At 43.0% G+C, this 27,510-nt stretch overlaps 1 protein-coding gene and 1 non-coding gene across 3 annotated transcripts in view; both read right to left on the reverse strand.

The window, feature by feature from the left end:
* Nucleotides 1-13: 13 nt before the first annotated feature.
* The window catches only part of ARPC2 (actin related protein 2/3 complex subunit 2), a 29,659-nt gene continuing 2,162 nt past the window's right edge, over nt 14-27,510 (reverse strand). For both annotated transcript variants that reach the window (XM_027121652.1, XM_027121663.1), the window contains 9 exons: nt 21,013-21,047; nt 19,261-19,373; nt 15,581-15,626; nt 11,964-12,150; nt 11,221-11,314; nt 5,247-5,373; nt 3,595-3,695; nt 3,164-3,264; nt 14-476 (listed from right to left, as the gene is read on the reverse strand). In XM_027121652.1, coding sequence (XP_026977453.1) covers nt 452-476; nt 3,164-3,264; nt 3,595-3,695; nt 5,247-5,373; nt 11,221-11,314; nt 11,964-12,150; nt 15,581-15,626; nt 19,261-19,373; nt 21,013-21,047 — 829 coding nt within the window. In that variant the 3' untranslated portion in view covers nt 14-451. The remainder of the gene's footprint in view (nt 477-3,163; nt 3,265-3,594; nt 3,696-5,246; nt 5,374-11,220; nt 11,315-11,963; nt 12,151-15,580; nt 15,627-19,260; nt 19,374-21,012; nt 21,048-27,510) is intronic.
* Nucleotides 26,269-26,405, reverse strand: LOC113605283 (small nucleolar RNA SNORA42/SNORA80 family). Its single transcript, XR_003427139.1, has one exon. It is a non-coding gene; the product is annotated as a small nucleolar RNA SNORA42/SNORA80 family (small nucleolar RNA).

Raw genomic sequence — 27,510 nt, forward strand, 5'->3', positions numbered from 1 at the left:
GTGAATTCTCATGTAAGATAGAAAGATTTTCTTTATTAATGACCCCAACCGTGTTTCTTTAGATACAGGAGTTCTGAACTCAAATACTTAGGAGAAAACAAGTTAAGATTGCATTATCCTGCAACTCATTACCAGTAACATACTGCAAAGCAAAACAGCTTGGAAAAGAGGGGGAGGGGAAGGGGAGTGAGGGAGGGAAGATAAAAGAAAAGGAATTACGTTGATCAAGTGGAATTCGTTTTTTTCCTTTTTTTTAAAATTCTTGGGAACCATGAAGTCCTTGCAAGCACAGCTCGTTTTTGCAGATTATTTTCCAAACGTGTACAAAATGGAACCAAAACGGAGAATCCCTTAAGAACCTGAAGAGGTGCAACATTAAAAGCTACGATTATCCAGTAGCAAGTGTTCCAGCCTTCAGCTGCCAGCCGCTTCCTCTTCCTGTTCCCAAGAGTTAGCGGGATGAAAACGTCTTCCCCCTTCAAAAGCAGAGAGTAAGTGTGAAGGCTGGTTTCTGTTCACCTTTCCGTCCACCTCATGCTCTGGGCTAGGAATGGGGTCCCGGAAGAGACAGCAAACACGAGGTGGTAAGGTTCCTCAGGCAGAGCTATGTAGGAATTCCAGGCACGGGCTAAGGTCCAGCTTTCACAGAAATGTCTCATCATCTCTTCCTCCCTATTGAATACTTTGGGGTACCAAGTAATACCTGTGCTAATAAGCCCACAAGGACAGTAAATGTACCAAGTTAGACAGGAGAATCACCTGCCCACAATTTCTGGATGGCCTAGACCTATTTGCATTTCAGACTGGGCTCAATCCTCTTCCGAGTAAAGCATTCAGGGTCCTCCTACACAGTTTATACCTATTCGGGCTAGCAGACAGCAGTTCCTTAAATCTTTCACCACGGGGGCAGGACGTCCAAAGAAGCAGCCCTCCAAACTTCCAAGGTTAAAGGTGCTTCGTGCTGTCACGTGGTGACTACACTCAGCCACGGAACGCTTGCCTGACTTAAGGTTCCTGAACTGGGGCGTCCTGTTCCACCCAGTTTCTCCCCAGAATAGCCAACTGTGGGAACAGGCTGGTTCCCGAAGATAGGGGGTGCGCATTTGGTAAAGCATCCTGGAAGCTAGAGCTGAGAACTACGGGAAACTGAGGCAAAAATACAGGGGCTAAAGCTTTCCTGCCCTGATCGTCTCATCCAACCCCAAATGAAACTAAAATATTTTGTTATCCATTCCCCGGTAAAAAGCTCACGTGTATTCAATTCAGGCAGAGCTCTGCGGGGTGCTGGCGGTTGGCTTCTGATCATAGCAGACCCGCCACGCGCCTTCATGCTGCTCTGGGTTCTGAAACCTCACACAGCAGGGCAGGGGTCCCGGCTTCTTCTGCCCACCCTTGGGAACACGATCTGGTTTTCAGGGTGGATGCAGTTGTTTACCTCACCCTTCTCCTTTCTGGGGCCCACCTCTGCCATTGACGTCATAGGACAGAAAAAGGCAAAGCTGTTCCTCGTAAGTTCCAGGAAGGAGGTTTATGGACAGTTTGCTCATTTCACGGATTCATCTCTTCCCAGTCCCCCATCAGGATAGGGCATTGTCCCTGCCCTCTGTCCACTGCACTCGCTTTGCAATGACCCCCCACGACCGCCTGCTGGCTGTGTTAACAGGGCAGGAGAGAAGCCGTGCAGGGAGACACTGGGTGGTGGCTGCCTGGTGGGCCCTTCTCCTGAATGGACAAGGCAGTTACAGGGCTGACGGTGACACAGCAGCTCATGATGCCCAGCCTTCCTGTTCGGTGGGCGACAGGCTGGCCAGGTCAGGTTGCCTTCTGCTGGCTCACCTCCTGGCCTCTACTGAACTGCCTGTCTCTTCACTGGGCCCTGAAAGTGGCACAAAATTGGCTGCCTCACACTCAAGGTCACCAAAGTGGTGTGGGTGAGAGAAGCAAGCAGGGAAAGGGGGACCTGTAAACTCCAGGACGGAGGCAAGGCTCTGCAGGGCAGCAAGAGCGTGCGCCCCCCAGGGCACACACCCTGCTGTCTCCCCACCTTGTGAGTTCTGCCTATTTTAGGGTATGCCACGAAGCTGGCATCTGTGGCTATGCCACGGTAGAAGGAATGATACTGCCACGGCACGTGGACACCTCTCTCTAAGCAGAGGATTGAGCTGTGGACTGAACACTCCGCTGGCTCTGGGCAGTGGGCGGAGCTATTATAGAGAAAGGTCTTTGGTACCAATTTCCTAACGAAGAGACAGGCAGCCTCTAAAGCCTAAAGAAGGCAGGGGCGACTTAACCTGTTCTGTATAAATGTCTGAGGTTAAAACCCTCTGCCCAGGCAAGCAAGCGTCAGACGCCTCTCTCACCCTGCTGAATGGCAGCAGGAACTAGCTGGGCAGAAGAGGCCAGGGGGAGGAGCCTGAAGCCCTAGGCACACCATACCTACTGAAGGCTCCCCCCAAGATTACGGGGTGCTGGCAAATGCACTGGCTGTGAGGGTTGTGGGTAGGCTTAGTTCACCTCAAGATTTTTAACTCAGTGGGCACAAAAGACAGCAGATCAGCACTTATTACCCTACCTGGAGAACAGGACTGCCTAAACTTCACCAGAGGGGGACCCAAGATCTGGCACCTGGCACAGACCCAAATCCCCAGGCCTCAGACCACGCTGGCCTCCTGCATGTAGAGCCTCACACCATTTAGGGCTCTCATCACCTCCATCCCTGATAAAGGTAACTTCCTCTCCATGCAAAATTCCTGCCGTGAAGTGGACCAGGAAAAAGAACACTTAGGGGTGGTTCCACGCCTATTTACTCAACTAAATGTCCTTAAGCAAATTACTTCATTTCTCCAAGAAGACCCTGAGAAGGACAAGACTGGCCCCTCAACTCAGGCCCAAAGAGAACACAGCTGATGTCAGTAAAAAGGCCCCTCTGTATTTTATCCTAGCTGCCACTCTCCTCGCTTATAAAGATGTAGAAACAAGGAAACCCACTAAGAAGTGAAAACCTGTGTGTCCCATCTTTAGTCTGCTGGGCAGCTACAGGCCCAACCCTGCCTGCCTCACATGCAGCTACTGCCCAGACACACCTGCGCCACCGACACCACTACCTCCTTCTTGGTGAGCTTAGGAGAGGAAGGTGGTCCTTCTGCAGGACGGTGTGACTCACGTGATTGTTTTCATTTCTTTTTTCTCAGCATCTGGGCGTGCACGATTCAGCACCTTGAGGAAGTCAGATGTTTTTGCCCGCATACGTGTGTGAATATAGGCCTGGAGGCAAACACAATGGGTACTGAAGCAGAGTCATCTTCTAGAAAGACAGCTTTGCTCTAATTAGCAGAAATTATCAGGAAGGTCTGGGAATATCCACCCTAGGGTTGACACAGGGCCATGCAAGGAAGCATATATTCACCTCTCTGCTATGGGGAGGGGTGAGTGAGAGATGGAGAAAGGCCATGATTTCTTGAAGCCTCTAGAACCACCTACAAGAGGTCATAGCAAGAGCCTGGAATACAGAGATGACTTTCTACGGCATCAGCTCTGGTGGAGAGAATGACCCAGAGCACAGGACACTGAGGCGCTGCAGCTGCTCTCACTCACCTTTGAGCACTTGATGTGGTAGTGCAGGTAGTCCCGGAACGTGTGGATCAGGTTGATGGTGTTGTCTCGAGCACTGGCGTTGGTGTGGCGAGGGAACAGCACTGGGCGGCGGTGGGGGAGGGGGATAGGCAAGGCGTCAGGGTCTAATAACACCAATGCCAAAGGGCGGGACGACCAGCAGCCTACAGTCAGCTCCATCTCTCCCTCCTTAAGGACCGTCCACTCATTTCATTATGCCTGGGCTTTGTCAGGGTTTCCTGCCAGTGAGTGCAAATGGAGGCGATCATGGTCGAAAACCAGAGCTCCTCAGAGAAAGGGTTTGGCCCTGGCATTCATTCCAGGTCTGGATTCTCTGGCTGTGCACTGTGAAATCTACTCCTTCTGCCACACACCTATGAGCTCCTGCCTCTGCAGCTCAGCAGTCTCTCTGGAGGATGACACTACTGGCTACCTGGGTGGACTGTGGAGCAATCAGGATTAGAGAACAAAGCCTGCCTGTCCTAGGTCCTTGGTGCTGAAGCAGAGTAAGTCTTCAGATAAACTAGATCCACAGAGGGTCATGTAGTCTGTGGTGAAAACCAAACAGCAAGCGAGAAGGATCTGAGCGCTCTTGATGAGGATGGGCAGGAGAAGCTGCTTTGGCTGGGGGCTGAGAAAAGCCCCCCTGCCGCCAACCCCCTGAAGCCCTGTGCAGTCACTCAGCCCTGCGCCTGGGCCGACCTGCACACCTCTCCTTCTGGCTCCCTGGAGCCCTCTCTATCTTCTGCACCCACTCTACTCAGTGGTCTCACCATAAGCAAAATCCTCAAGTATAAAGATTTGTTGAAATGAAAAGGAATGCCTCGTAAGAAAGGGTGGGACCCCTGTGTCAGCTTGCCCTGAGAGAAAAGAGCACCAGGCCAGGAGATAACGGCATTGCAAAGGTGCTGAGATGCTAATGACTGTAAGTTTACCATCAGTTTAGGTACCATAAAGAGAGATGCTGCCAAATTAAACTGTGGCAGGCTGCGAATTGTGAGCTGTGTGCCAAACTCAGAGAGTAACGTGAAAAAACAATGTACCTTAGATTTAATGAAACCTGGTAAATCAACTCGCTCATCTTTGATAAACTGGTGCACCTTCAGCACTGAGGTGAATTAAAGAAAACTCCAGAAAGGGGGACATTTTAGTGGCATCTGGGGCAGTGGGTGAACAAGCTGCGGTTCTAAACCGTCAGCTATAATGATGAGCCAGCTCACTAGGCTGAAGCAACTGTAACAGGGGAGCATGTGAATTTTTTCAGGGGGAAAGTGGAGTAAGTGAATCATGGCTGGAGCTCTGGTCTAAATCAGCAAAAAACCAAGAAACGCCAAAGGACACAGTATTCCCACCCAGCTGCTTAGCAATGCTTACATGGCCCTAACTCCTCACACTTGCTATCACAGGCTACACTTTTTTCCTTAGGATTTAGGAAAAACAGGGAAAAAAGGAAAATGATTACTGTATAAAAATAGCACTCGACCTGTACTAGCGTCCGTGGCAGGCCTCCTACAGTCATGGCAGCGGCAACAGGAATGATCGATATGCCTGCTTTCACCCCCGCCCCCCTTAACCACTTCAACTGCAGTATGAACCCATCAAGGTGCGCAAACGCGGCAACCCGCCCCGCTCACCGAAGGTAATGTAGCCGATGTTGTCGCCCACAGCGGCATCGGTGTCTTTCAGCTCAAGAGGAGGTTCCCTGTGGCTAAAGAGGACCTGTGGGGCTGTGTGGCTGGCTCTGCGTCCTTCTTTGAACTCCTGCCAGGATGAAGCAAAAAGCAACCAGAAGAGAATCTGGTGTGAGATGAACGGCAACTTACGCTCCAGGGTGTGCCCTATGGGTGTGACCTCTGAGCCCTCTGACCAGCAGAGGCTAATAATAACCTACACCTAATGTGAAATATTACAAGTGCTGGCTGCTATCAATGCACTTCAGATTCAGAGGAGAGATCACAAAGTACTTAACAAGCCCGATCCTCAATGAGTGTGGAAAAGCACTGTTAATCCTTTTGCCTTTCTCTTGTTCTGGAAGAACATAGGTGATAAAATTACTTCTGAGACTAAACAGACAGCAAATTGCAAAGCACTGGGAGAACCAGATTACATTCAGGATAATGACTACTGCTTATTAGTCTCTTTTGATTTAATGTGAAAAGAGGTTACATTTTTCAGGAAATTTAAAAAATTTCTGGGTGAATGGAACCCAAGCTTTAGCGTAAGACTTCAAGTTAGGGACTTCCCTGGTGGTGCAGTGGTTGAGAATCCGACTGCCAATGCAGGGGACATGGGTTCAATCCCTGATCCAGGAAGATCCCACATGCCGCGGAGCAACTAAGCCCATGAGCCGCAACTACAGAAGCCCATGTGCCACAACTACTGAGCCCGAGTGCTGCAACTACTGAAGCCCGGTGCCTAGAGCCCGTGTTCCGCAACAAGAGAACCCACCACAATGAGAAGCCTGCGTACCGCAACGAAGAGTAGTCCCCACACAACCAAAAAAAAAAAGACTTCGAGCTGAAGTCTTAACTCATTTAACCTTTGCACACAAAGCCCTTTATGAGCTGACCAATTTTTCATCCCTCCTCTCACCCCACCTCCACTTCTTCCAGTTTCATGAATACTATGCTTTCTCTGGGCTCTGAGCCTTTGCACAAGTCTTGTTTCACTGAGGTAACTTAGACCCTGTTACTGTTTATAATTCATCAATGAGAACTTTAGACCAAATTTAAGCCCTTCTTGGGAGAAGACAACAATGTTAAAGAAGTTGAGCAGTCTTAGTGTTCACTGAGAAAAGGAGACTGTGTGACATGAGAATTGGAAGTCCGACTTTTGACTCTCGCTCTAGAATGGCCGTGGATGAAATCACCACCACCCTGCATAAGAGCTCACCCTTGACAAAATGTATCCACCCTCACCAAACTACAGAAAAATGCCTAAGGAAGTAAAACACCAGGCCATTCCTTCCATGTTCTAATCCCCACATCTCAAGCTTTCCCAATCTATACATTCCTGTGTAAATAGACAAGTGATACAATGAATCCCTGTCTCAACCCAGATCTGCAAGAACAGGACTAGATTTTCCAGTCATGCCAGTAAAACCGCCGATTCAAATTCTCTGAGTGATGGCAGAAGGATGGAACCAAAGGCTTTCCAAGGTCTCTGAGTTTTATGAGTATACTGAAAGCATGTTATATAGCCATTTGGTCTGCAACGCTCTTCTACTGCTGCTCAGATATGACCTCTTCTATAACGTTATCTCCAATAGCCTGGGGGTAGCTGGCTGCTCTCCCCTCAGGGTTCCCATGTCTTTTCTCTACTGTGATACTTTACTATTCACTAATGCATCTGGCTTCCCCACCAGGTTGTAAAAGTTCCTCAAGCCAAGGATCCTGCTTTTATTCATCTCTGTATCTAGTCCTCTGCCCTTCAAAGAGGCTGTCTAACACATGGCTTGCTGAATGAAAGAAAGCACCTCTACCCTAGCTGACTTCAGTGCCAGTGTCAGGACACTGTAAAGGAGCAGGGACTATGTTTCCATTTGCAGGTAGGAGAATACGCACTGATCAGCAAGCCTTCAGTAAACGAGGAAGGATAACACCTGAGGAGGTCTAATGCCCAGTCTGGGATCTCGCCTGTTTCACCACCCTGCCTCCTGAGCTCACTGCGTGGCTTCTAAAGGTTGGTGGGAAATAAATTAACATCACTGGGTTAGGTTAGCTCCCCTTTGAATTTTGTTCCCCAAAGGAAAAATACTTGGAGAGGGAGGAAAGGATCCAAGATCATTCAAAATGGAAATTCTTAAAGCAAAGCTTGTGAGATTGCCCTTCTCTAGAAAACACCTTTCATTCTGCAACTGGGTTGGGAGGTTCTCTAAGTTCTGTCAGTTTTCCTCTTTAGCCTCGGGGGAGAAAACAGAACAGATAATAACTGCCCGCCAGTATTTTCTTGTGTTTAGTAAGCTTCCTGAAGGCTCCAGTTCACTGGTACACGTGGCATTCACAACCAGCTGGAGTATTTGTAAGCCTGTGGTGACTTGGCAGCATTTCAACAGTTCTGTATATGGAAAGTGATACATTTCAAACCTTTCAGACTTGGTTAACAATATACATCTGATTTGGGGCTATCCTTTAGGCAATCTCATGTTTCTCCTTGGTTTTCTCTCTTACATAACACTTAAAAGCCAATCAACCCACCAACCAGCAGCTCTCTTTTCCTTAGTGTCTTTGTTACATATGTATCAGCAATACTGCCTCTTTTTTCTCCCTCCAGCTGGGATGTCTTTTGAACATCACAATACTATTTCTTTCCTCCATCAAAGCACAAATGACCACAGGAAGTTTAGAATAAACCCAAATATACACAGAAATTTAGTATATGATAAAGGTAGCATCTTAAAATCAGTAGTGTAAACATGGGCTTTTAAATAATTGCTGCTGGGACCAGTGGGTAGCCACTTAGAAAAAAAGATGTATCCACCTTTCATACCATGTACCAAGAGAAACTCCACACAGGTAATAAGATTTATGTGTAAAATATGAAACTATAAAAACACCAGGAAAATAATACAGGTAAACTTCTTTATAACCTTGCAGTAGGGAAGGAGTTTCTAACTATGACTCAAAATCTGGAAGCCATAAGAGGTTGACCAATTTAACTATGTGAAAATAAAGTTCTGCATGGGGAAAAAGCAAAACAAAACAACAACAAAAACAACTCACAAAGTCTAACGACCAACTGGAAAAAATATTTGCAATTCTTATCACAGAAAAAGGGCTAATCTCCCTAGCATATGAAGAAATTGAGAAGATCAATAACCCAACAGAAAAATGCATAGGGGACATAAAGAGACATTTCACAGGAAAAAAGAAACAAATAGCCTGCAGCATAAAAAAAGATGTTTTGACCTTGTTCATAAGAAAAGTAGATAGCATTTTTAACCTGTCAGATTGGCAGAAATCCAAAAGTTCAACACTTTGGGGAAATGGACACTCTCATGCATTGGTGGTGGGAGGGCAAATGGCACAACTTCTATGGAGAAGAGTTTGGCAATGCCCTCCAAAATTACTCACTTTGAATCAGTGTTCCCAGTTCAGGAAAATATCCTATAGATACAACCCCACATGTATACAGGTAGCAAGGGGCCTCAAAAGGGGCATCTTCACAATTGCCTAAGAGGCAAATTGCTTCTGTCTTGTCTCTGAACATGGAGAAACCAGTGGTTTCCACTTAACTTCTCTTACTTACTGAACTAACTTAAAGATCTAATAATATAAAAAAATCCTAGCTCACCATACTCCAATGTCCAAAAGGGTAACTATTGTTTCTATTGCTTTTCAGGTAATAAGCGTTGAAATGAGGATATCTACCAGATTTTCCCTGGTGCTCAGCTCACACGCCTACAAAGATAATGCCCCAAAGCCGAGCACTGGGACATCCTTATGAGTGGGGAATGGAAACTCCCTGTTTTTTTCCTTACGGCAGCAATAAGCATCCCTCTAAGTCTGCCTGCCAAATGACAAAAGCAGGGACTGTGCTCTGCCCCAGTTGGAGGTGCGTATGCCGGCATGAGAAAACAGAGACCTGCAGCAAGCAGATAGTGACCACAAGGAACTGCAAACAGCCTCCCCAGGTCACAACACTCTGTGCTGGGCATCCACTGTTCTCCCTTCTCCTAGAAATTTAAAACAACTAGGCCCAGGACAATGATCAGATGATTTATTCTGGAGGGGAAAACCAGCCAAATAAGTCCAGCTTTCTATGGTCATTTCAAATAAATTACCTCAGCCTTTGAGTTTGGAGAGGGAGGCAGGGCAGATGGCTTCCTGAGCACTGCCTTCTCACATGGTGCCAGCCCCATCACTCACTGGAGAAACTGTCAGTGCAAAAATGCAGACTTTCTTTTTCCTTTTAGAAGTGCCCTACCACATGTACTTTGAGGGAGAGCTTAAGTTTACATGCAAAAAAGAACACACAAAATTCTCCTAAGGAACAAATCTCCAGTACACTCTCCAAGATCAGATCTGTTTAAAGTATAAAAATAAGTTAAGATGTTGTCTGGAATAAAATGGAACAAGACTGGTAAAAAAACAGCCAAATCTAAATATATAGTTCATAGCTTTTAAAATTAGCTTGTCAGTCTGGATTTAGCCCAATTTCTGAGCTACTGCGTTTAATTCCCCTGTCAATTCTGCATAGAAACGCATGAAATGCCTGCCTGAGGCGTACATTTAGGACCTAAGATATACATATCTATATATATATGTACATACACACACACTTTCGTAAGTTTGAGTACTCTCAAATGCTGCGTCAATATTCCAATTTTTCTGCACAGGGACTACAAAATTAGTTTCTGATTAATTAGCTTAAACACAAAAAGCCATGGGCTTCCCTGGTGGCACAGTGGTTAAGAATCCACCTGCCAATGCAGGGGACGTGGGTTCAATCCCTGGTCCGGGAAGATCCCACATGCCACAGAGCAACTAAACCCATGCGCCACAACTACTGAGCCTGTGCTCCAGAGCCTGCGAGCCACAACTACTGAAGCCCGCACACCTGAGCCCGTGCTCTGCAACAAGAGAAGCCACCACAATGAGAAGCCTGCACACGGTAACAAAGAGTAGCCCCCGTTCGCCGGAACTAGAGAAAGACCGCGCGCAGCAACAAAGACCCAACACAGCCAAAAATAAATACATTTATAAAAACAAAAAAACCCAAAAAGCCACCACAGATGGATCAAACTGAGAATATCCTTTTTGAAGATTTCCCTAGCCACTTAGAATGGCTACACATAAAGTATTCTCACTATATTAAGCACAATTGTCTTTCAACCTAACCTGGCAAAAGAGATTCTGTCCCAGAATTCTTAAACCTCTTCACCCTGCTAAGGAACAGAATGAACCTACAAGTGTTTTGAAATTTAACCACTGTACTAGATTTTGAATGCTGAGCCATCTCAGAAGAAACCAGCCAGGATACCACTTCACCAATGAGCTCTCACATCCTAAAGCCAGCAACTGGTTAGCAGACAGCATGACAAAGCCACAGCGGGTGTGTTGTGTCAGACCTGAGTCCAACCGTACCAGAAATCCAATTACAAAATGTCCTGCTAAACCCATTACTCTTCTAGTAGATGAGCTTCTTCTGAGGGAGGCACTCCCTCCATGGGGGCCTCGGTCAAACTCAGGTCCCTTCTCGTCACTGTCAGTTCGACAACTCTACCCTATTAATGCATTACCTACTACTTAAGAATTTTCTCTAGATTCCATTCTAAAAAGACTTTATTTGGGACTAAGCCAAGCCAGCAGACCTTGCTAGAAACTTGAGGAAACATAAGAGGGCAGGAAATGTGACCAAGCTTTAAATTAAAGACCTCATGGCAGGAAGGATGCTTAATATTCAGTCATTTTGTCAGTATGTTTAATATTCAATTCACCCTCTAGTCCAGTCCTGCAAAAGGGCTAAATCCACCAAGAAAAAAAATTCAGTGAGTTTGATGGGGGCTGTTTAATCAAAGGAGCTGCCAGTTCTATGCTCATGGTGTGCTTTGATGACGAGCTGTAAGTCACTAGGCCATGGCTCCCCCCCAAGATGTCTGCTCCATACCTGCATGAACACCTTTCCAATGACCACATCGTCGTCATCCTTAAACACTGTGCTGAAGACTACCGTGACTCTGTCCTTTTTAGACTCAACATACCTGAGGGAAACAAAACCCATGAGAGTGAGTACAGAACCAGAACAGGGTTTTGTCAAGAACTTGCTCTACAAGTGAAGTAGGAGGGTAAAGTCACGAATCTGTTAATTCATAAAACAAGGTGGCCAACAAAGTCAGTATAATAAACGCATGCCAAAATAAAGAAATAAATAAATGCATGCCCTATGTGAGGCAAGAGATGAAAATCACCCAAAGTGGATGTTATTAACTTGTCTACATGCTCCGACATGGAATCCAGAGTTAGTGATTCTCAGAATTCCACTTTAAAGAATGTATTCCTTTATATACTATGAGACTCATAGCATGTAGACGATCCAAGAGTTGCAACAACACAGAACCTACAGTCACCCTCTGCCTCCCGATTATCCAGCTATACTACTGAAGGGGACTCAAAATGATGGTGCCTTCAAGGAGAGCACTGGATTCTCTTTTCATCTTTTGCCAACTTTCAGTATCTGGAGACAAGAAGTGGCCTTTCCCCCTCAACACTTACATCCTGGGTTAAAAAATTTTATGAGAAAGACACTTGGGGGATTCACACAATAGAGTTTAAGGTTTGACTTAGCCGAATGACTTTCAGTAAGCATGCGTGACAGCCACACCAGGCTTCAGGACCAAATTCTATACTCACATGGTCTCATCATCCCTATAATGGATAACTGCCCTGTTCTCTCCTTCCTTGCCCTCTTCTTGGAATTGGAAATATTTCTCAAAGACAGAGGCAAAACAGTTTCGTTTCAACATGCCAGCCTGATGCACGATGGAATCCTTGGATGCAGGCAGATTTTCAAGGTCATATAGCAAAGAGACATTGTATCCTGGAGGGGAAAAAAAAACACCCAACAATTATATTAAAAAAAACTTTACAGGTTCTAATGACATTTTATTTTGTCTCAATGTCTATACTTTTAACCCAGGTAGAAAGCTATCCATTCCCATTTACTTCAAAGGGCAAATGAGATGAAATAAAAAATCTTAATTCTTGCAGAATTACTGTAAATATATATATAGCTAATTAACAGATACTATGCAAAAATTTGAATCAATATCAAAGATGACTGATTACAAATAAGGAATGGGAGGAAGTCATAATCCTGGAAACTTCATTAGAAATTTAATGTTCCAGACACAGCTGTGAAGGGGGTCGAAGATGCTATCAAGCTATAATATGAGTTACATATTTTCCTCTGAGGTTTAACATGCCAAGTGCCAACACGGCCAGCAGTTGGGTTGCTTTTTAATAAAATATACCCGCTTACATGCTATCACAAACCCTGAGGATGGAGGTAGGGAAAAAAACCTAAAAAGGGGGAAAAAAAGGGTACATATACCTCCCCAATAGATTTGTGTACCCTGTAAAATTTTCAAGGTGTTTTAAAATATTTGACTTCATTTGATCTCCATAAGAACTCTTTGGGGACTTCCCTGGTGGTGCAGTGGTTAAGAATCCGCCTGCCAATGCAGGGGACATGGGTTCGAGTCCTGGTCCGGGAAGATCTCACATGCCGCAGAGCAACTAAGCCTGTGCGCCACAACTGAGCCTGCGCTCTACAGCCCGCAAGCCAAAACTACTGAGCCTGCGTGTTGCAACTATTGAAGCCCGCGCGTCTAGAGCCCGTGCTCCACAAGAGAAGCCACTGCAATGAGAAGCTCTCACACTGCAACGAAGAGTAGCCCCCTCTCGCCACAACTAGAGAAAGCCCACGTGCAGCAACGAAGACCCAACGCAGCCAAAAATAAATACATAAAATTAAAAAAAAAAAAAGAATTCTTCGAAATAGGTAGGCCAGAATATGGTTATTCTCATTTTAGAGGGAAAAAGAGGTTCAAAGAAGCAAAGTGCCAGGCCAAATGCAGCATGATATAAAGGTCGAGGCAACTCTTTCTTGAGCTGAACAAAAACTGGGTCCAAATCCTGGCGTTGACACTTTTGGCCTTGGACAAATTGCCTAACTTCTACAATTCCTGCATCTGTTAAAAAAAAAGGGTGGTGAGTTGGGGGAGGCTGCTGGGAGAATTAAAAGAACACACAGTATTTAAAGTGCCTGGAACATAGCAGGTCATCAATAAATGGGGCAGAACAGAGACTGAAGTCTGAGTGTACTGACCACTACACTATGCTGCCTCCTTTATAGCGTGTCCAGCACAAATTCCAACAAGGCTGGGATGTTTTATTTTATAATCTAGCCAAATAATACCTGCCCAAAAACCTATAGATGATTCTGCAAGAGTATCTGTACATCACCGAGGATCATTTCATATTCTAGACAACTGATCGCAATAATTTTGCCAGAACTGTATAGATTTCACATTTCCAAGTATCTTAGACCTTTATACTTTGTTACTATTTAATTTTTTCCCAAAAGCATTCCTGGGGTCTGTGGTTTTTGTTGGATCTATCCTCACTGAGAGCACTGGCTGGCTATCTAAATCTCTGTTCTAGATAGTGCTTAGCACATTTTTGGCACTCCAATATTAAATAATACCAATCACCATTCCATTTTGGATACCTGAAAACCAGATAAATAGACCACAAGATTAGATTAAAAAAGAAAATATTTAAACTTGAGGTTTGCTATTTTTAAGAAGCCAAATAAAACAAACAAAATAAAACTTTAACTGAAGCCAGACTTAAGTACGGCTTCTGACATGATGAACAGAACATACTGAAGAAAAGTAAAAATCTAGTATGCCCTGCTGAGTTTTCCAAACTTGCCTAGATAAATCCATAGAAAAAGAGGAAGAGACATGCTACCTTCACATCTTTTTATACTTTGCACTTGTCTGAACACAAGGTCTGCAATTTGGTAGCGTGTGCTTTAGCACAGAAAGCGGAAGAGAAGGCCCAGAGACAGAAACATAAGCTCTCTGAGTTATACTCTGCTTGTTCTGATAGATTTTAGGATCTGAGCGGTGACAAGCATGTCTGAGAGTTCCTTTATGCTTTTTCTGCTATAGTTCTTTTTTTTCCTTTCTTTCTGAAATTCCTTGATTCCTCTTAACGCCTACAGTGTTATTTATCTTTTGGCTTTTATTTCTGAGATACGTTTGGACCATCAATTTGGGGATTAACACATTTCAGTATTCTTTAGGAGTGCAAAGCTCTCATCCATAAATACTCCTAGTAGCAAGTTACACTCCAAAGGCGCTTTTTCTTTATTAGATATTTTGTTTCCAAAGCAGCATATGAGTCATAGGAAGGTACTCTAATGGGAATGGTGAGATGGTGTCATGTTGTTGTTGTTGTTGTTTTGCGGTACGCGGGCCTCTCACTGTTGTGGCCTCTCCCATTGCGGAGCACAGGCTCCGGACACGCAGGCTCAGCGGCCATGGCTCACGGGCCTAGCCGCTCCGCAGCACGTGGGATCTTCCCGGACCGGGGCATGAACCCGTGCCGTGTCCCCTGCATCGGCAGGTGGACTCTCAACCACTGCGCCACCAGGGAAGCCCTGTTGTTGTTTTTAAAGTAACTTGTTAAAAGAGACAGACACACCTTCCTTTTTAGAAGGATTTGTTAGTCAAGGTACCACAGTCACAGGATTTGAGTAACAAATATTATGTTCAAACAGTCTTACAACTTGGTCCTGACTATGCGGCCCCGGCTAGACACCTCAGAATTTGAAACTACCACTTAATCATAGGGATAAAAATACTGTTTATTTTTTTCTACTTTAAACTTCCTTTAAAGCTGTGTAACATAGCTGTTCTAATCAAGGATGGCCATGGTGCTTTCCAATACCTCTGGCCATGAAGGAGGCAGAGATCACTGATCAGAACAGATGAAAGGGGCTGAAATTTTTGTTACTTGAAAATGTGAGAATAGTTGTGAATATTGCTTTTCCTTCTCCAAATGTACAGTGTACAGACAAACGTGTTACTAGGGGCTGGGAGGAGACTCAATGTTTGCTTAGTCTTCTCAAAAGGCATTTTAATCATCATGGGCAAACAAAGGTGGCCCTCTGGCTGAAACATTAAGGGAGAGTCATTAGGCCTTAGCCAGTAAATGTTAAAAATGGCATACATCAATTCTCTGTGTGACTATAACAATAATGTGTACCATTACCGGACAATGCAAACCCCTTAAAAGCTATTTTTACGGAAAGAGTTGAAGTGGGAACTGAACTCATGCAAAAATATTTGTAAGATGAATTAACATTTAAACGAAATCCTTTGGCTAAAAAAAGCATAGCACAAAAAAGGACAGGTCTCTTTCTATGTCATCCCACAGCTGCTCACATTACTACATACCTGATTCTGGATTTACCAAAAAACTCCCGTACACTCTCTTTAATAACTAGAAAACACAAAAACAAATAGGTTAATTCAAAGTCCATGATAATTTCATAATTTTCAAAGCACTGTGCTGGCTAAGCTTTTCCTAAGCCAGCGTTCTTCCTAAGTTTCAAATGGCGAACGAGAAACTGGATAGAGGGGGAAGCAGATTTATCTGAGTTACCAAGCAAATCACTCACAGAACTGCAATTAACTCCAAAAGGTTGGTCTAGGATCTGTGTTTCAATCAAGGTTCACCCTTTACTCTTTTAGGACTCAGTCACACCCGTTACATGACGAGATACAACCAGAACTGTCGGGAACTGATTCCAGTTAGCTTGCTTATCTTGTATGCTTTAAAATTATTTAGCTCACCATCATCTTTTTTTAAAAGACAAAAAGCAATGGATAACTGAATCTTAGCCAGTTATTTATGCTGGTGGGTCCACAGAAGCTTGTACTCTCTAAATGTCTTTTTCTCAAAACCAACAAACAGCTGGCTACTTCCCAGCTTTTTGGAGTAAATGATAAAACAAGAGCCCCTTTTACACCTTCTTATTTTTTCTCTGCCGGTATGACTGCTCTCCCTGGTAGAAATTGCTCCTAGGCTGACATGGTTTAAGAAACAAACTTTTTATTCGGGAAGGAACAGTTCTGACTTAAACGTTATATGGGACATATTAAGCGGAAGAAAGGCAGTTATTAGAAGAGAGAAAAAAAATAAATATTAAAGTCACTAGAATTTAATAACCTCTCAGTATTTAGTAGTCTTTATATGTTTAAGAGGCAAAACACAGACAGGGCTTATTACTATGTCTCCTTAAAACCTTACACTTAGGGAGGCAAGGTGTCATCACTATTTTATAGGAAGGTAGAACTGAGGCCAATATATTAACCCTCAGTAGTATAACAGGCTGTAGGGTTTTGTCTCTAGGCATCCAATTTCTAACTCTATGCCACCACAAACACACTAATGATTCTCTTGCATTTTCTGGGATATCAAAAAAAGAGGTACTGAATCTAAGACAAGTTACCAAGTTAAAAATGAACAAGGGTACAAACTTGTTTTAATTGTAAGAGTGGCACGTGTGTTTTAAAGGATCCCACTAGCCAGCGAAAAGCACTGCGAACACAGGCAGCACTAGAGTGGAGGTCCATGTGAGCAGGGCCTCTGTCTCGTTCACTCCTGTGGTCTCATTGCCCATCTCTGACATCCGGGGACTCATAATAGATCTGAGCAAATGTCGATGCTTTTCTTCTAATCTTATTTTCAATGTACTCTCTAGGTTATTTAAAACAAACACAACAAACAAACCAGGAGCAAACCATTTATTTCACGTCCCATTTAAAAAAATTATCACATGGTAGGTTCTTTCCCCCCATTCTTAAATATTCTTTAGTATTCCACATATCAATCATTATCCTATAGCTGGAAGAAATTCTCAACGTGCAAAACTTGGATAATAGGGTGGACCTCACCACATGAATCAGTGACTACACTTTTTGTATAAAGGTAAAAGATAAGTAATGTCACATGTAGTTCCTATTTGGTGACCATACAGCCACTGTAAGGTATCTCTTTTACAGAAGAGGAACTAAAGGGAGAAGTTCAAGGTCATAGAGTCTGTTGACCTTCAGGTGTCCCATATACCACTTCTCCTTAACTGTCTGGGGGAAAAATAAAGTAACACACATATCCCATTAACAATTTTAACTAGCCACAATTCTGTACTGTGTGTACTTGGAGGAAGGGAAAATCAGATGTGGGAGAAACCACAGCACCTAAGATTTAGTTTAATTCCAAGTTACCAAATTAATACTCTGAGATCTAAGAGGTTTTTAGAGCCAAAATTACACCACATTCAACTCCTTTGCGCCCTCCTCTTGGCAAAACCAGCCAGCGCTTCCCTGCTGACTTCACTTGCACTTTTAACCATGATTTACTTTTCAATTTGTGCCCCCTCTTTAACAGGCCACCAGAAGTTCAGACCTTCCCACCCCAGCAGCTGAGGCTTTCTGCTTTGAAAAAGGGCCTGTGACAAAGTAACAAGCTTCCTGTGGTTATCCCAGGCTGGTCACTGTTTAACCAACCCAGGGAGCCATTTACTGTGCACTCTGCCCCAACACTGCCAATGTTACGTACTCCACCCACTTGAGTGGGTGGGGCTGTTTCTTTGACCGTTGTGGTACCTACGAGAATAGCAATGTGTTCTGGAGTTCTACCATAAGGAAAGCACAGACTGGAAAGGAGATTTAAGAAATCTAGCTTAACACTTTCTCTCCCTCCCAAGGATTGTTCTTATTGCACCTATATCTTTAAAGAGAGAGGACTATCTAGGGAGAATGATCACACAATTTTTTAGTTGTTTGTTCAAATGTTCAACAGTTCTTTCCAGGTAGTTGTCTTCTACTTCATCTAATACCCGGCCAGCTTAATGCCATTTGTTTCCCCTTGCTCTTCATCTGGTAAAGAGTCAGCCAGTATCACTTATATAATTAATAATCTTTCAAATGCTTTAAAAGACTAGGTCTTTCTCCTGAAGCTCTTCCTTTTCGGGTAAAATAACCCTGAATACAAATTCTCTAAACCATCCTTCTTCCCTTGAATTTATGAGGCAAATCAGAAAAGGTTTTAGCTCTACCCTTGAACTTACAGGGCAAACCAATCACATATGAAGAAGGAAGGGAAGTGACGATGTATGGCTCTTGGTATTCTTCATGGTTAACATCAATTTTAATTTTTATTGTTAAGATTTTGATTATACTCTTTTGCAAACAGCCTTTTTCATTACATAAATTTTAAAGAAGTCAAAAGCTACTACTCTTAATCAGAAAGAAAATATATCTGATTTCATTCACCAGACTGTATCTTCATTCACCAGATTAAGGAGAACCTACTTTGTTAAAACTAAAAGATATTTGAAAACTGATTCAGGAACTGAGTCATACTTCCTGCTTTGAGACCCAACCACAACGTGCACACACTGGTGTAATAGCATTTTCTTTCTTCCATAAATGGCTCTCCTCAGAGCAAACATAGTTCAACAGGAACCAAACCCATTGAAAGAAGCCAGTGAATAAAGCATGGCCATCAGAGTTTCAAAACGCATGGACACCCTTTCTTATTTCCCCTAAGGTAGTCATAAAGAAGAGCAGATACTTAAAGAGGCCAGCTCTAAAGAGCATTAAATTTAAAAATTGAAAGGGCAGATTTGTGCCTAAATTTCCAAAATAAGAAATTAAGATTGTAAACTTGAAACAGGTCAGAGGTTATATACCTACTTCACAATGTAACAGAAATAGAACAGAACCCATCTCAGTCTTGTGATAGTTATTTTTGTATTGGTCAAGGAAAAGTATTCTTTGCTCCATTTTTTGAGAACTAAAGCTGTTTTTGATTTCATTGGTTAGAGAACATCTTTATTTCTTCAGAGTAAAAAGCAGGCAAGCAAAGAACCAAAACTCTTTCTGGGAAACACCCTTCTTTACGACTATGGGAAACAGAGTCAAGAGCCCCTGGTTAGGTGAGCAAGCCAACCAGAGTGGCCCGTGCCAGTAGGGATGACTCAGTGCCGTGGATTTTCTAGGAGTGGCAAGCTACCAAGAAAAGGTGAGAAGGAAAAAAGAGTCCCAAGGAAAAGTGATGTGGAACTTACCTCATCAGCACCATGTGCCTGAAGTTCCTTGTAGAATTTCAAAGAAATACTGACCATTACTTTTGTTTTGTCTCCATTAGGATTTGAAATATGATAGAGGACTCCATCAAAATCTGCAAGGAAAAGCAAATAAGGTTGCTTAAGTTGGGAACAGGGAATAATATCTCAAAGTACCTGCCTACATGTTGCAGGCCACAAGGAAGTCTCCCTTACAAGTAGGCATATAAGTAAAACTGCATTTATTTTAAATCCATGTGGAAAGTCAGCAGAAACACTGAGATAGAATTAGAGAGTACCTATCTCTTTGCTCTTTTCTAAAATTACAAAGCTATTTTTACTTTAATCACAGCTTGGTGCTGAAAGAATTTGAAAAAAATCTTTATTGTGATGTATTTTAAACATGTATAAAATATAATTTATAACAAACCCCTATTCTCATCATGGCTTCAACAATTATCAACATATGGCCAATCTTGTTTCACTCAGACACACCCCTTGCCAATGATTTATTCTGAAGCAAATTGCACACGTCACTTCATCCATAAATATTTCAGAATACACCTCTAAAAGGTAAAGAAGACAGTTGAAAAGAAAAGAAAATAACCCCAATTCCACTGCCATGCCTAAATTAAAAAAAAAATTTATTAATATCAAATATCCAGTCAAGCACTGAAATATTGTCTCAAGAATTTAAAAAAAATATTGTTGTCTTACTTATGTAAAACGTTCAAAGAAGAGAATGAATAATATTAAGCCATTCTTGATTAGGCCTGATAGCTTAGCTGACTTTTTTTTTTGTCTTTTAGCCTATTACCTTTTTTAAAATTTGGACCAAGCTGTTAGTCTCCAAAAACTGAGTGACAGTGGTGATGTTAGTGAGGTTTTTTCAATATAGAATCCCTGTGCACAGATAATCATCATAGTACCAAGTTGAAGGAATCAAATGGAGCCACATTTAAATAAGTCTAATTTGAATTTCAGAATGTGCTGTGTTGGGACGTTGTGGCCACCTTTGCCACGCATGTTCTGTTGATTCTGTCAATAAAGAAGACTTCAGCTTCAAAAAAAAAATTTTTTTTGTCTTATTTGAATTAGGATCCGAACAAGCCCACACACTGCATTTGGTTATCCCTTAAGTTTCTGTACTCCACAGGCCTCCCCTCTCTTGTAGTTCCTGAAACCAGGTGCTGAGTGTAATTACTTTAGGGAGATCTGGCATTGCTAGTTAGTATGAGGGGAAGGGGATGGTGCCTGGCCTCCAAGTCACAGCACTGCAGAGCTGCAAAAAGTGTTCCAAGATCATCTAGCCAAGTACCCTCATTTCTACAGAGCACAACTATCCAACTCCTCAAAGTTCACACAGCAAGTGAGTAGTATCAATACCTAATTCTTTCTAGGAAAAGAAAGCAGTAACATCTCTCTCTGACTTGTGGAACAGGTCTCTAGCACTTTTGTGATTCCCCACTCCTCTAGTGCTAGGCAAACTAAGATGATGGTTAAAGATAATAACAAAATATTTCCAAATTTAAAAAACCTTAGTTTGTACCACAAAATTAAACCCAAACTTCTAAGATATGAGCAGGCAACTTTATATAGCTCACTAAATCCATGGAATAATCATCTAAAATAAAGAATCCCCCCCCCACAAAGACAATCAGGATAGTAGCCCTAAAAAGCTTATTTTAGGAAGAATTTTATTTTCTATTTTTTATATTGTGCCTTCTTCTTAGTAGGTGAGATAAAGGCACTTACCTGCAAATGTTACTTCTACAGCTTCTGGTTTGTTTCTGCAAAACAAAACAAGTCCTTTAGTTAAGATAACTATATTGCTGGGACTTCCCTGGTGGTCCAGTGGTTAAGACGCCGCACTTCCAATGCAGGGGGCATGAGTTCGATCCCTGGTCAGGGAACTAAGATTCTGCGTGCCGCATGGTGCAGCCAAAAAACAATATAACTATATTGCTGTTTGCCTTCAAGGGGACTTGCAAAAGGCTCCTGAGCTTTATTTAAGATCGGACCATCCTGTAAAAATCTTATACTTACCATTGATCCAGGTACACAATTCATTTTCTTATGCATCTAAACCTCTGTAGTTATTTAGGGTGGAGGACTGAAAAAAGGAAGCAGGACAGATAAAGCTTTTGTTTTGCAGCTGGAATCTCTGCTGTGGTTGTGCTCACCTTCAATTCTCAACTCCTTAAGACCATGATAGACGTTTGAATATGTGACCCACAAAATGCCCTCTTTTGGTCAATCCCTCCCCCACGGGACATACTCAGTGGAGGTAGCACACTCAGCAGGAAAACTTCTAAACAGAGCATAGAATGGTTTAAATTTACTTAAAGTGAACGGATGATTTCAGGCTATAAACGATACAGTTCTATTCCATTTCAAAGACAATCTGTCTTCCTACACATCTTTCCCTCTCCCTTACATGAGCGAAGTACTCACCACTCTCCTTAGTGAAGCCCTCTTTGGTTCCACCCTAGTTTTTTTGGTTTTGTTTTTAAATTCCAGTGTGTACGTCCATAAAGTATAGCACAAAATAACACTGCGAAATCACTGAGAACAGTTAAGACACCTGTTTTCCAACTTTAGCCTTTTCTCCAGGACCATGTTTTCAGACAAATTAACACTACACACCTTCTTTTTCTTGCCTATTCATCTATGAAATGGGAGAACACAAATGATCCTACCTACCTCTCACAACTGCTAAAGATAAAACAAGAGAACAGACACAGAAGAACTTATCCTGGAAGGCAAAGACAGTCTAACACCTTCTGGGCGATTCCCAGATGAGCCTGGAACATGGACTTCTATTTGATAAATGCTGCTGAGTTATTACCTAGAAAGCATGACATATATCCTAGCTATAAACAATAACAGTCAATTAACCTCCAGTGAAAAGCTACTTTACATGCTTTCCTCACTTCTCCTCAAAGCCCAATGGTAGGAATCGAATGAAGACTCTACAGTTTTATCAGCTAACACCCTAAAACTCAAACGATTCCACTTTGTTTTATGGGCCAGCAGACAAGATATACACATTTTCATATTTATTCTTGCCTAGCTTGCTCAAGACCTCATGATCAAGTGCGTATCTCTTTTACTATCTCCGCTCCCTCACCTGTAAAAGGAACAAAGACTGAGTTACCCTCCAGAGTTGCTGGGAAATAATGGAATAGATAACGTGGTTTATGACTGTTAAAAAGCTGCAGCAGAGCTAAACAATGCCTTTCAAGGAAATTGGCCTCTCCTAAGCATATGTTAGCCCTGTTGTAAAATCAGCCTATACAAATAACATACAAAGTTCCACTCTGCTTCTTCAAAGCCATCCATCCATATGTGACTTAGATAAAGTATTTCGGGTGTCTGAGAATCGAAGCATCAAGTGGGTTTATGGACAAGCAGTGAGTTCGGAATATGATGAAAAGAACTGTATAAAAATTTAAGTTGTTTCTGATCTTTCATTTGAAATTGTAGCCTGGAGACTAAGGCAATGACTGGCCAACCACCATTTTTCTCTTCTAGAAAACAGGAGCCAAGGAAGAAGTAGACACGTTAATCTACGGCCCGCTTGAGTGAAATATTAAGAGGCTGCACAACGGGAGGAAGCACTGAAGCACATTTTCCAGAGGAAGGCTGGCTGTGCCAAAGAGGCAGGGTGGAGGCTTATAAAAGGCCACATTGTATCACTTAGTAGGCGGCTGGTTTTGTTTTTTTGTTTGTTTGTTTTTAACCTTTAGGCTTTAATTCAGCCAAGGAAGGACTGAGTTCCTCACTTTCTCACTTCATCAACAGACCGAGAAAAATCAAGTATAGATAAAAAACCTTAGAGTTCCAACATTTTGACTCAAAAATTCTGCATTTCTCTAAGCCGTAAAGTTCCCTGAGCACAGCTCCCCACTGGGAGAAGTCTCCAAGATCTATACTACGTGGTTTGCTGCTTGACTTGGGAATATTTGTCAAATCACTGCCATTAATATTTTAGCTTACTATTTATGGCTGCATAAAGGTTGGAGAGGAGAGAGGCAGGCTGCTGAGGAGAGCACTGGGCCAAAGGAGTCCTCCTGAGGCATCAGCTGGGAGTCAGAGGTCTGAGAACTCTGTGCCCCAACATGGAGACTGCACAGAGCGGGAAATACACCAGGACAGGGCCATGACTCAATTCCAAGACCAGGTGTTTCTTATTTACTTTTGTGGTTTAAAATCATGGAGCTAGAAAGGAATAAGATTGGTCTGGGAGAAAGTGTACCATTTAATAGGCCAAAAGGGTAAATCGTTATTTTCTGTTCCACTGTCTGCTAAAGTTTCAGATGCTGCGGGTGAGTTTAATCACAGAAAAAGCATGTCTTTCAGAGTTGACTCTTCACCTCAAGTTCTGTCCCTTACTGGCTATGTAACCACAGGCAATGTTACTCAAACGTCTGCGAGCCTAAAATTCCTTTTCTAGAAAACGGAGATTAAAAGCATCTACCACACAAGGTTGTTGTGAAGACTAACCGAGATGCTATGTGGATAGCAAAGTTTCCCAATCAGGGTCTTGTGACTAAGTTATAGATATGCTGAGATAATGATCCCCACAGCCCTTAGGGCAGCCCAGAGGCAGGATCTCTAGGCTAGACCATTTACCCAGATGTGCCACAGGTATGGTCATGTTCTGTGTGTGACATACCAGGAATCACCGGGGAAGGGTGCCTGTACAATGCTTAATATATACGTCTACCCCCTCTCCAACTCCCAAGAGCCCCAGTTTTGTCAACTGTATTATTGGAACTGCTGTCACCCAGGCACACTCTGAAATGGAACAAAACCACGTTAAAGCTTATAGTAAAGTGCCTGGTTCATAGAAGGTGATCAATGAATTAGTTTTTCTTCTAGGTAGAATCAGAGATCAGACTTTGGAGTCATGGTTGAGAGAGGTTTTGGGAGTGTGGTTAACTCCCAGTATCAGGAATTGGTCAGCACAACAAGAAGAAACAGAACCATATTACTGTCAGACTGTTGTAATGTCTGGAATCCTAGAATAAAGCCCCCTGGATAAGCCCTCAGGGTTACTGACTGGACAGTACAAGACACTAAAACATATTCAATTCATTCAGATGGGTTTCAAGAGCCATTCTTAAAATCCTTTAGAAAAAAATTTCCTTTTATCCTTTTTCTAAGGAAGCTTCTAGAATGTCACTAATCAGTCAATAAAGAACTCCTGGCAACTGTTATTGTCCAATCCTCTTTCCTCACTAAGGGTTTTGGAGTTTTTACTCCTGAATGCATCCAGTTCCCCGTTGTGCATTTGTGTCCCTCTTCTAGTTATCCCTTCCATAAGCTGAATTAGAGGAATTATTGAATTCTGCTCATCATCTCACCATAAAGTTTTTGATTACTCTCCTTTAAGTCCTCTCTAAGGCTCCCATCCTCCTTTTTGAGCAAAGCCTAGAAAAATGGATCATGTTAGGTAAGAAGTGGGTGGTCCTACTCTCTGTTAAGCCACGTCTCAAAATAAGAACAAAGAGGGTCTAAAAGCTCATTCACACAATATCAGAAAAGTGATAAACTGCTAAAGAAACTAAGAACCATTCTATCTGGCTTCATCCATTGCTTCAAGAAAACACTTATTAAGCTGACTATACACACAGTGAGAATGCTGGGAAAACAAAGATGATGAAACCACAGGCCCTGCCCCTAAGGAGTCACAGGTTTGGTACACACGTAGGGAGTGCAGCTCTGGGGCTTGATGCCCAAAGTGGTCCCAAGGCAGCCAGAGGGTGGGCAGCAGTGTTTAACTACAGTGACCTGTAAAAAGACCAACTAGATCGTCTCAGCAAGTCAGCCACTACATCCAATTTCTTCTAAATGCTTAAACAATGTCCTAATTCCAAATCACTTCAAACCAGTATGTCTCTCTGAGGACATATGCAGCATATCTGGGAATGACAACAAGGTATCAGCAAGATTTAATTTATTCCTTTCTCAAATTTCTCCTCCCACAGTCCTCGCCCTCCCCAACTGGCACAGCCTGCTTACTGAGCTTCACTCCCCCTTATAGAACCACAGCTCCCCACAATATGCACAGCTGTGGCAAGGAGCCAGCATGCACTTAAAATCAACAGCAATTTGCATCTGACAGCATTTCCTCAATTTTGGACTCTAGCTAAGCTGACAAGCCTAGTTTCTGAGGCTGTAAAGGTTCTTGGTGTGTATATACTAACAAAAGAATTAAATTAATTTGCCAGATTACTTCTGCTTTAATTGGGGGCCTGGGTAATACTTCCTAAATGATTAAAAAAAACAAAAACAAAATGCTGTTGACAAGACCTGCACATGAGGTTATCTGCAGTGTTCAAAATAGCTTCTTAATCAGTCACAGTCTCTTAGCTTGGAGGCTGTTGGGAAGACAATTTACCAATAACTATCATTCTGTGAGGATACAGAAATCATTCCAATAAGCCACCTTCCCAATAGGGCGGTAGGAAAAAAAAAAAAACGGTAAATCGTTTGGAATGAATCTTAGGCTTTGTCGGAACTGCCTCCAAATTAAAAGGGTGTCGTGACCAAATGTATTCTTTTTTTTTTTTTTTTAGTTTATTTATTTTTGGCTGTGTTGGGTCTTCGCTGCTGCACGTGGGCTTTCTCTAATTGCAGCGAGCGGGGGCTACTCTTTGTTGCGGTGCGCGGGCTTCTCACTGTGGTGGCTTCGCTTGCTGTGGAGCACAGGCTCTAGGCACGCGGGCTTCAGTAGTTGTGGCACGCAGGCTCAGTAGTTGTGGCACACGGGCTTAGTTGCTCGCGGCATGTGGGATCTTCCTGGACCAGGGCTCGAACTCACGTTCCCTGCATTGGCAGGTGGATTCTTAATCACTGTGCCACCAGGGAAGTCCCCAAATGTATTCTTAAACAATTTAGATGACAGAATTGCTTTATTTGAAGGAAATTTAGACTTTCAGTAGGATGTCACAGGCAAGAAGACCCAGCAGGATGATATGAGAGGCATCACTCTCTTCTGTTTCATACTGTACAACACCCTTCAGTGCTCACAGTCCACAGGTAAGGAGGCTGGGCAATGGTTCGAGGCTGCAATTTACTCTCGCATGGGTACATTATGAGAGGCCCATAGAGAAGGACCTGTCATAAATCCATTACCATGCTCTGAGAGGCGTTTAAAATAAGATCAACTTCAAAAGGAAAATTACTCTAACAGTATTCTAAAGTATATACGACAGAACTATTTTTAAGACTATCTATCTCATGCTTATGTTCTTAGTAGCTGGAACAGTGCTACATTTCCAAATGCAGGCTTTCTGCAATAATGGAAATGTTCTACATCTCTGCTACCCAAATACCGCTGCTCCTAGCCACATGTGGCAACTCAGCCCTAGAACTGTGGCTAGTGTGACTGAGAAACTTAATTTTAATTCACTTTAATTAATTTTTATTTAAACTTAAACTAGTCACATGTTGTTACTGGCTATCATTATTGGACATCGTGGAGGTGGAAGATTCACTCTGGGGAAGGCTGCTCAGAACCTAATTTCCCCAACTGGTTTTTTGAGAAGTGTAAAGCAGGGTGGAGCTGACCTCTCCCAGCATGTTCCCACAAGGGCCAAGCCTTTCAAATCCCCAGGGTTTCTCCTCAGCACTACTGCCTTTCTTTAATCTTTCTCTGATCGCCACCCCAACACGTGTCACCCCTTTGGTCCTCTGTAACTTTGCCAATGCTCTCAGAAAGGTCCCCCTTTCCTGTTCCTGCCTGGTGCTGAGCACTGGGAGAAGCCTACCAACGTTTATGATTATCACACTAGTCACCCTTCTCTGGAAGCTCTGGCTAGGCATGCACCTTGATAAATTCTTAACTACTCTACTGCTGCCTCACCTTACTGGTATGCCTGGAAATTCACACCCCGTCTAGAAACAGGCTTCTGCTAGGTGTTACATTTGCAATCCCAGGAAAGCCCTACCTCCTCAGCTGAATATCATAGTCTCTTTTCAAAGGTTTTCAAAGTGCTTTACAGCAGAATACGTTTTGAGCCCACTTACTTAAAGACACACCTCAAAGGGAAGAAGAGCCAGAAGAAAAGACAAAGCTTGCTGCCCTGCCCCAATATTCAACATCGCTACAACATATACTTTGTAAAAAAAAGTCCCAGAAGTTCTAACTTATGCCTTCCAGACTTGAGTGCCTACATTACTCCCACTGAAATGGTTAGTAGCTCTTTTTAAGAGTAATGTTCTAAAAGCAGAAGAGCTGAAGCT

Source organism: Aethalodelphis obliquidens, unplaced genomic scaffold, assembly GCF_003676395.1.
Source record: "Aethalodelphis obliquidens isolate GAN/ISIS:26980383/991018 unplaced genomic scaffold, ASM367639v1 scaffold2, whole genome shotgun sequence".
NCBI classification, from domain to species: Eukaryota; Metazoa; Chordata; class Mammalia; order Artiodactyla; family Delphinidae; genus Aethalodelphis; species Aethalodelphis obliquidens.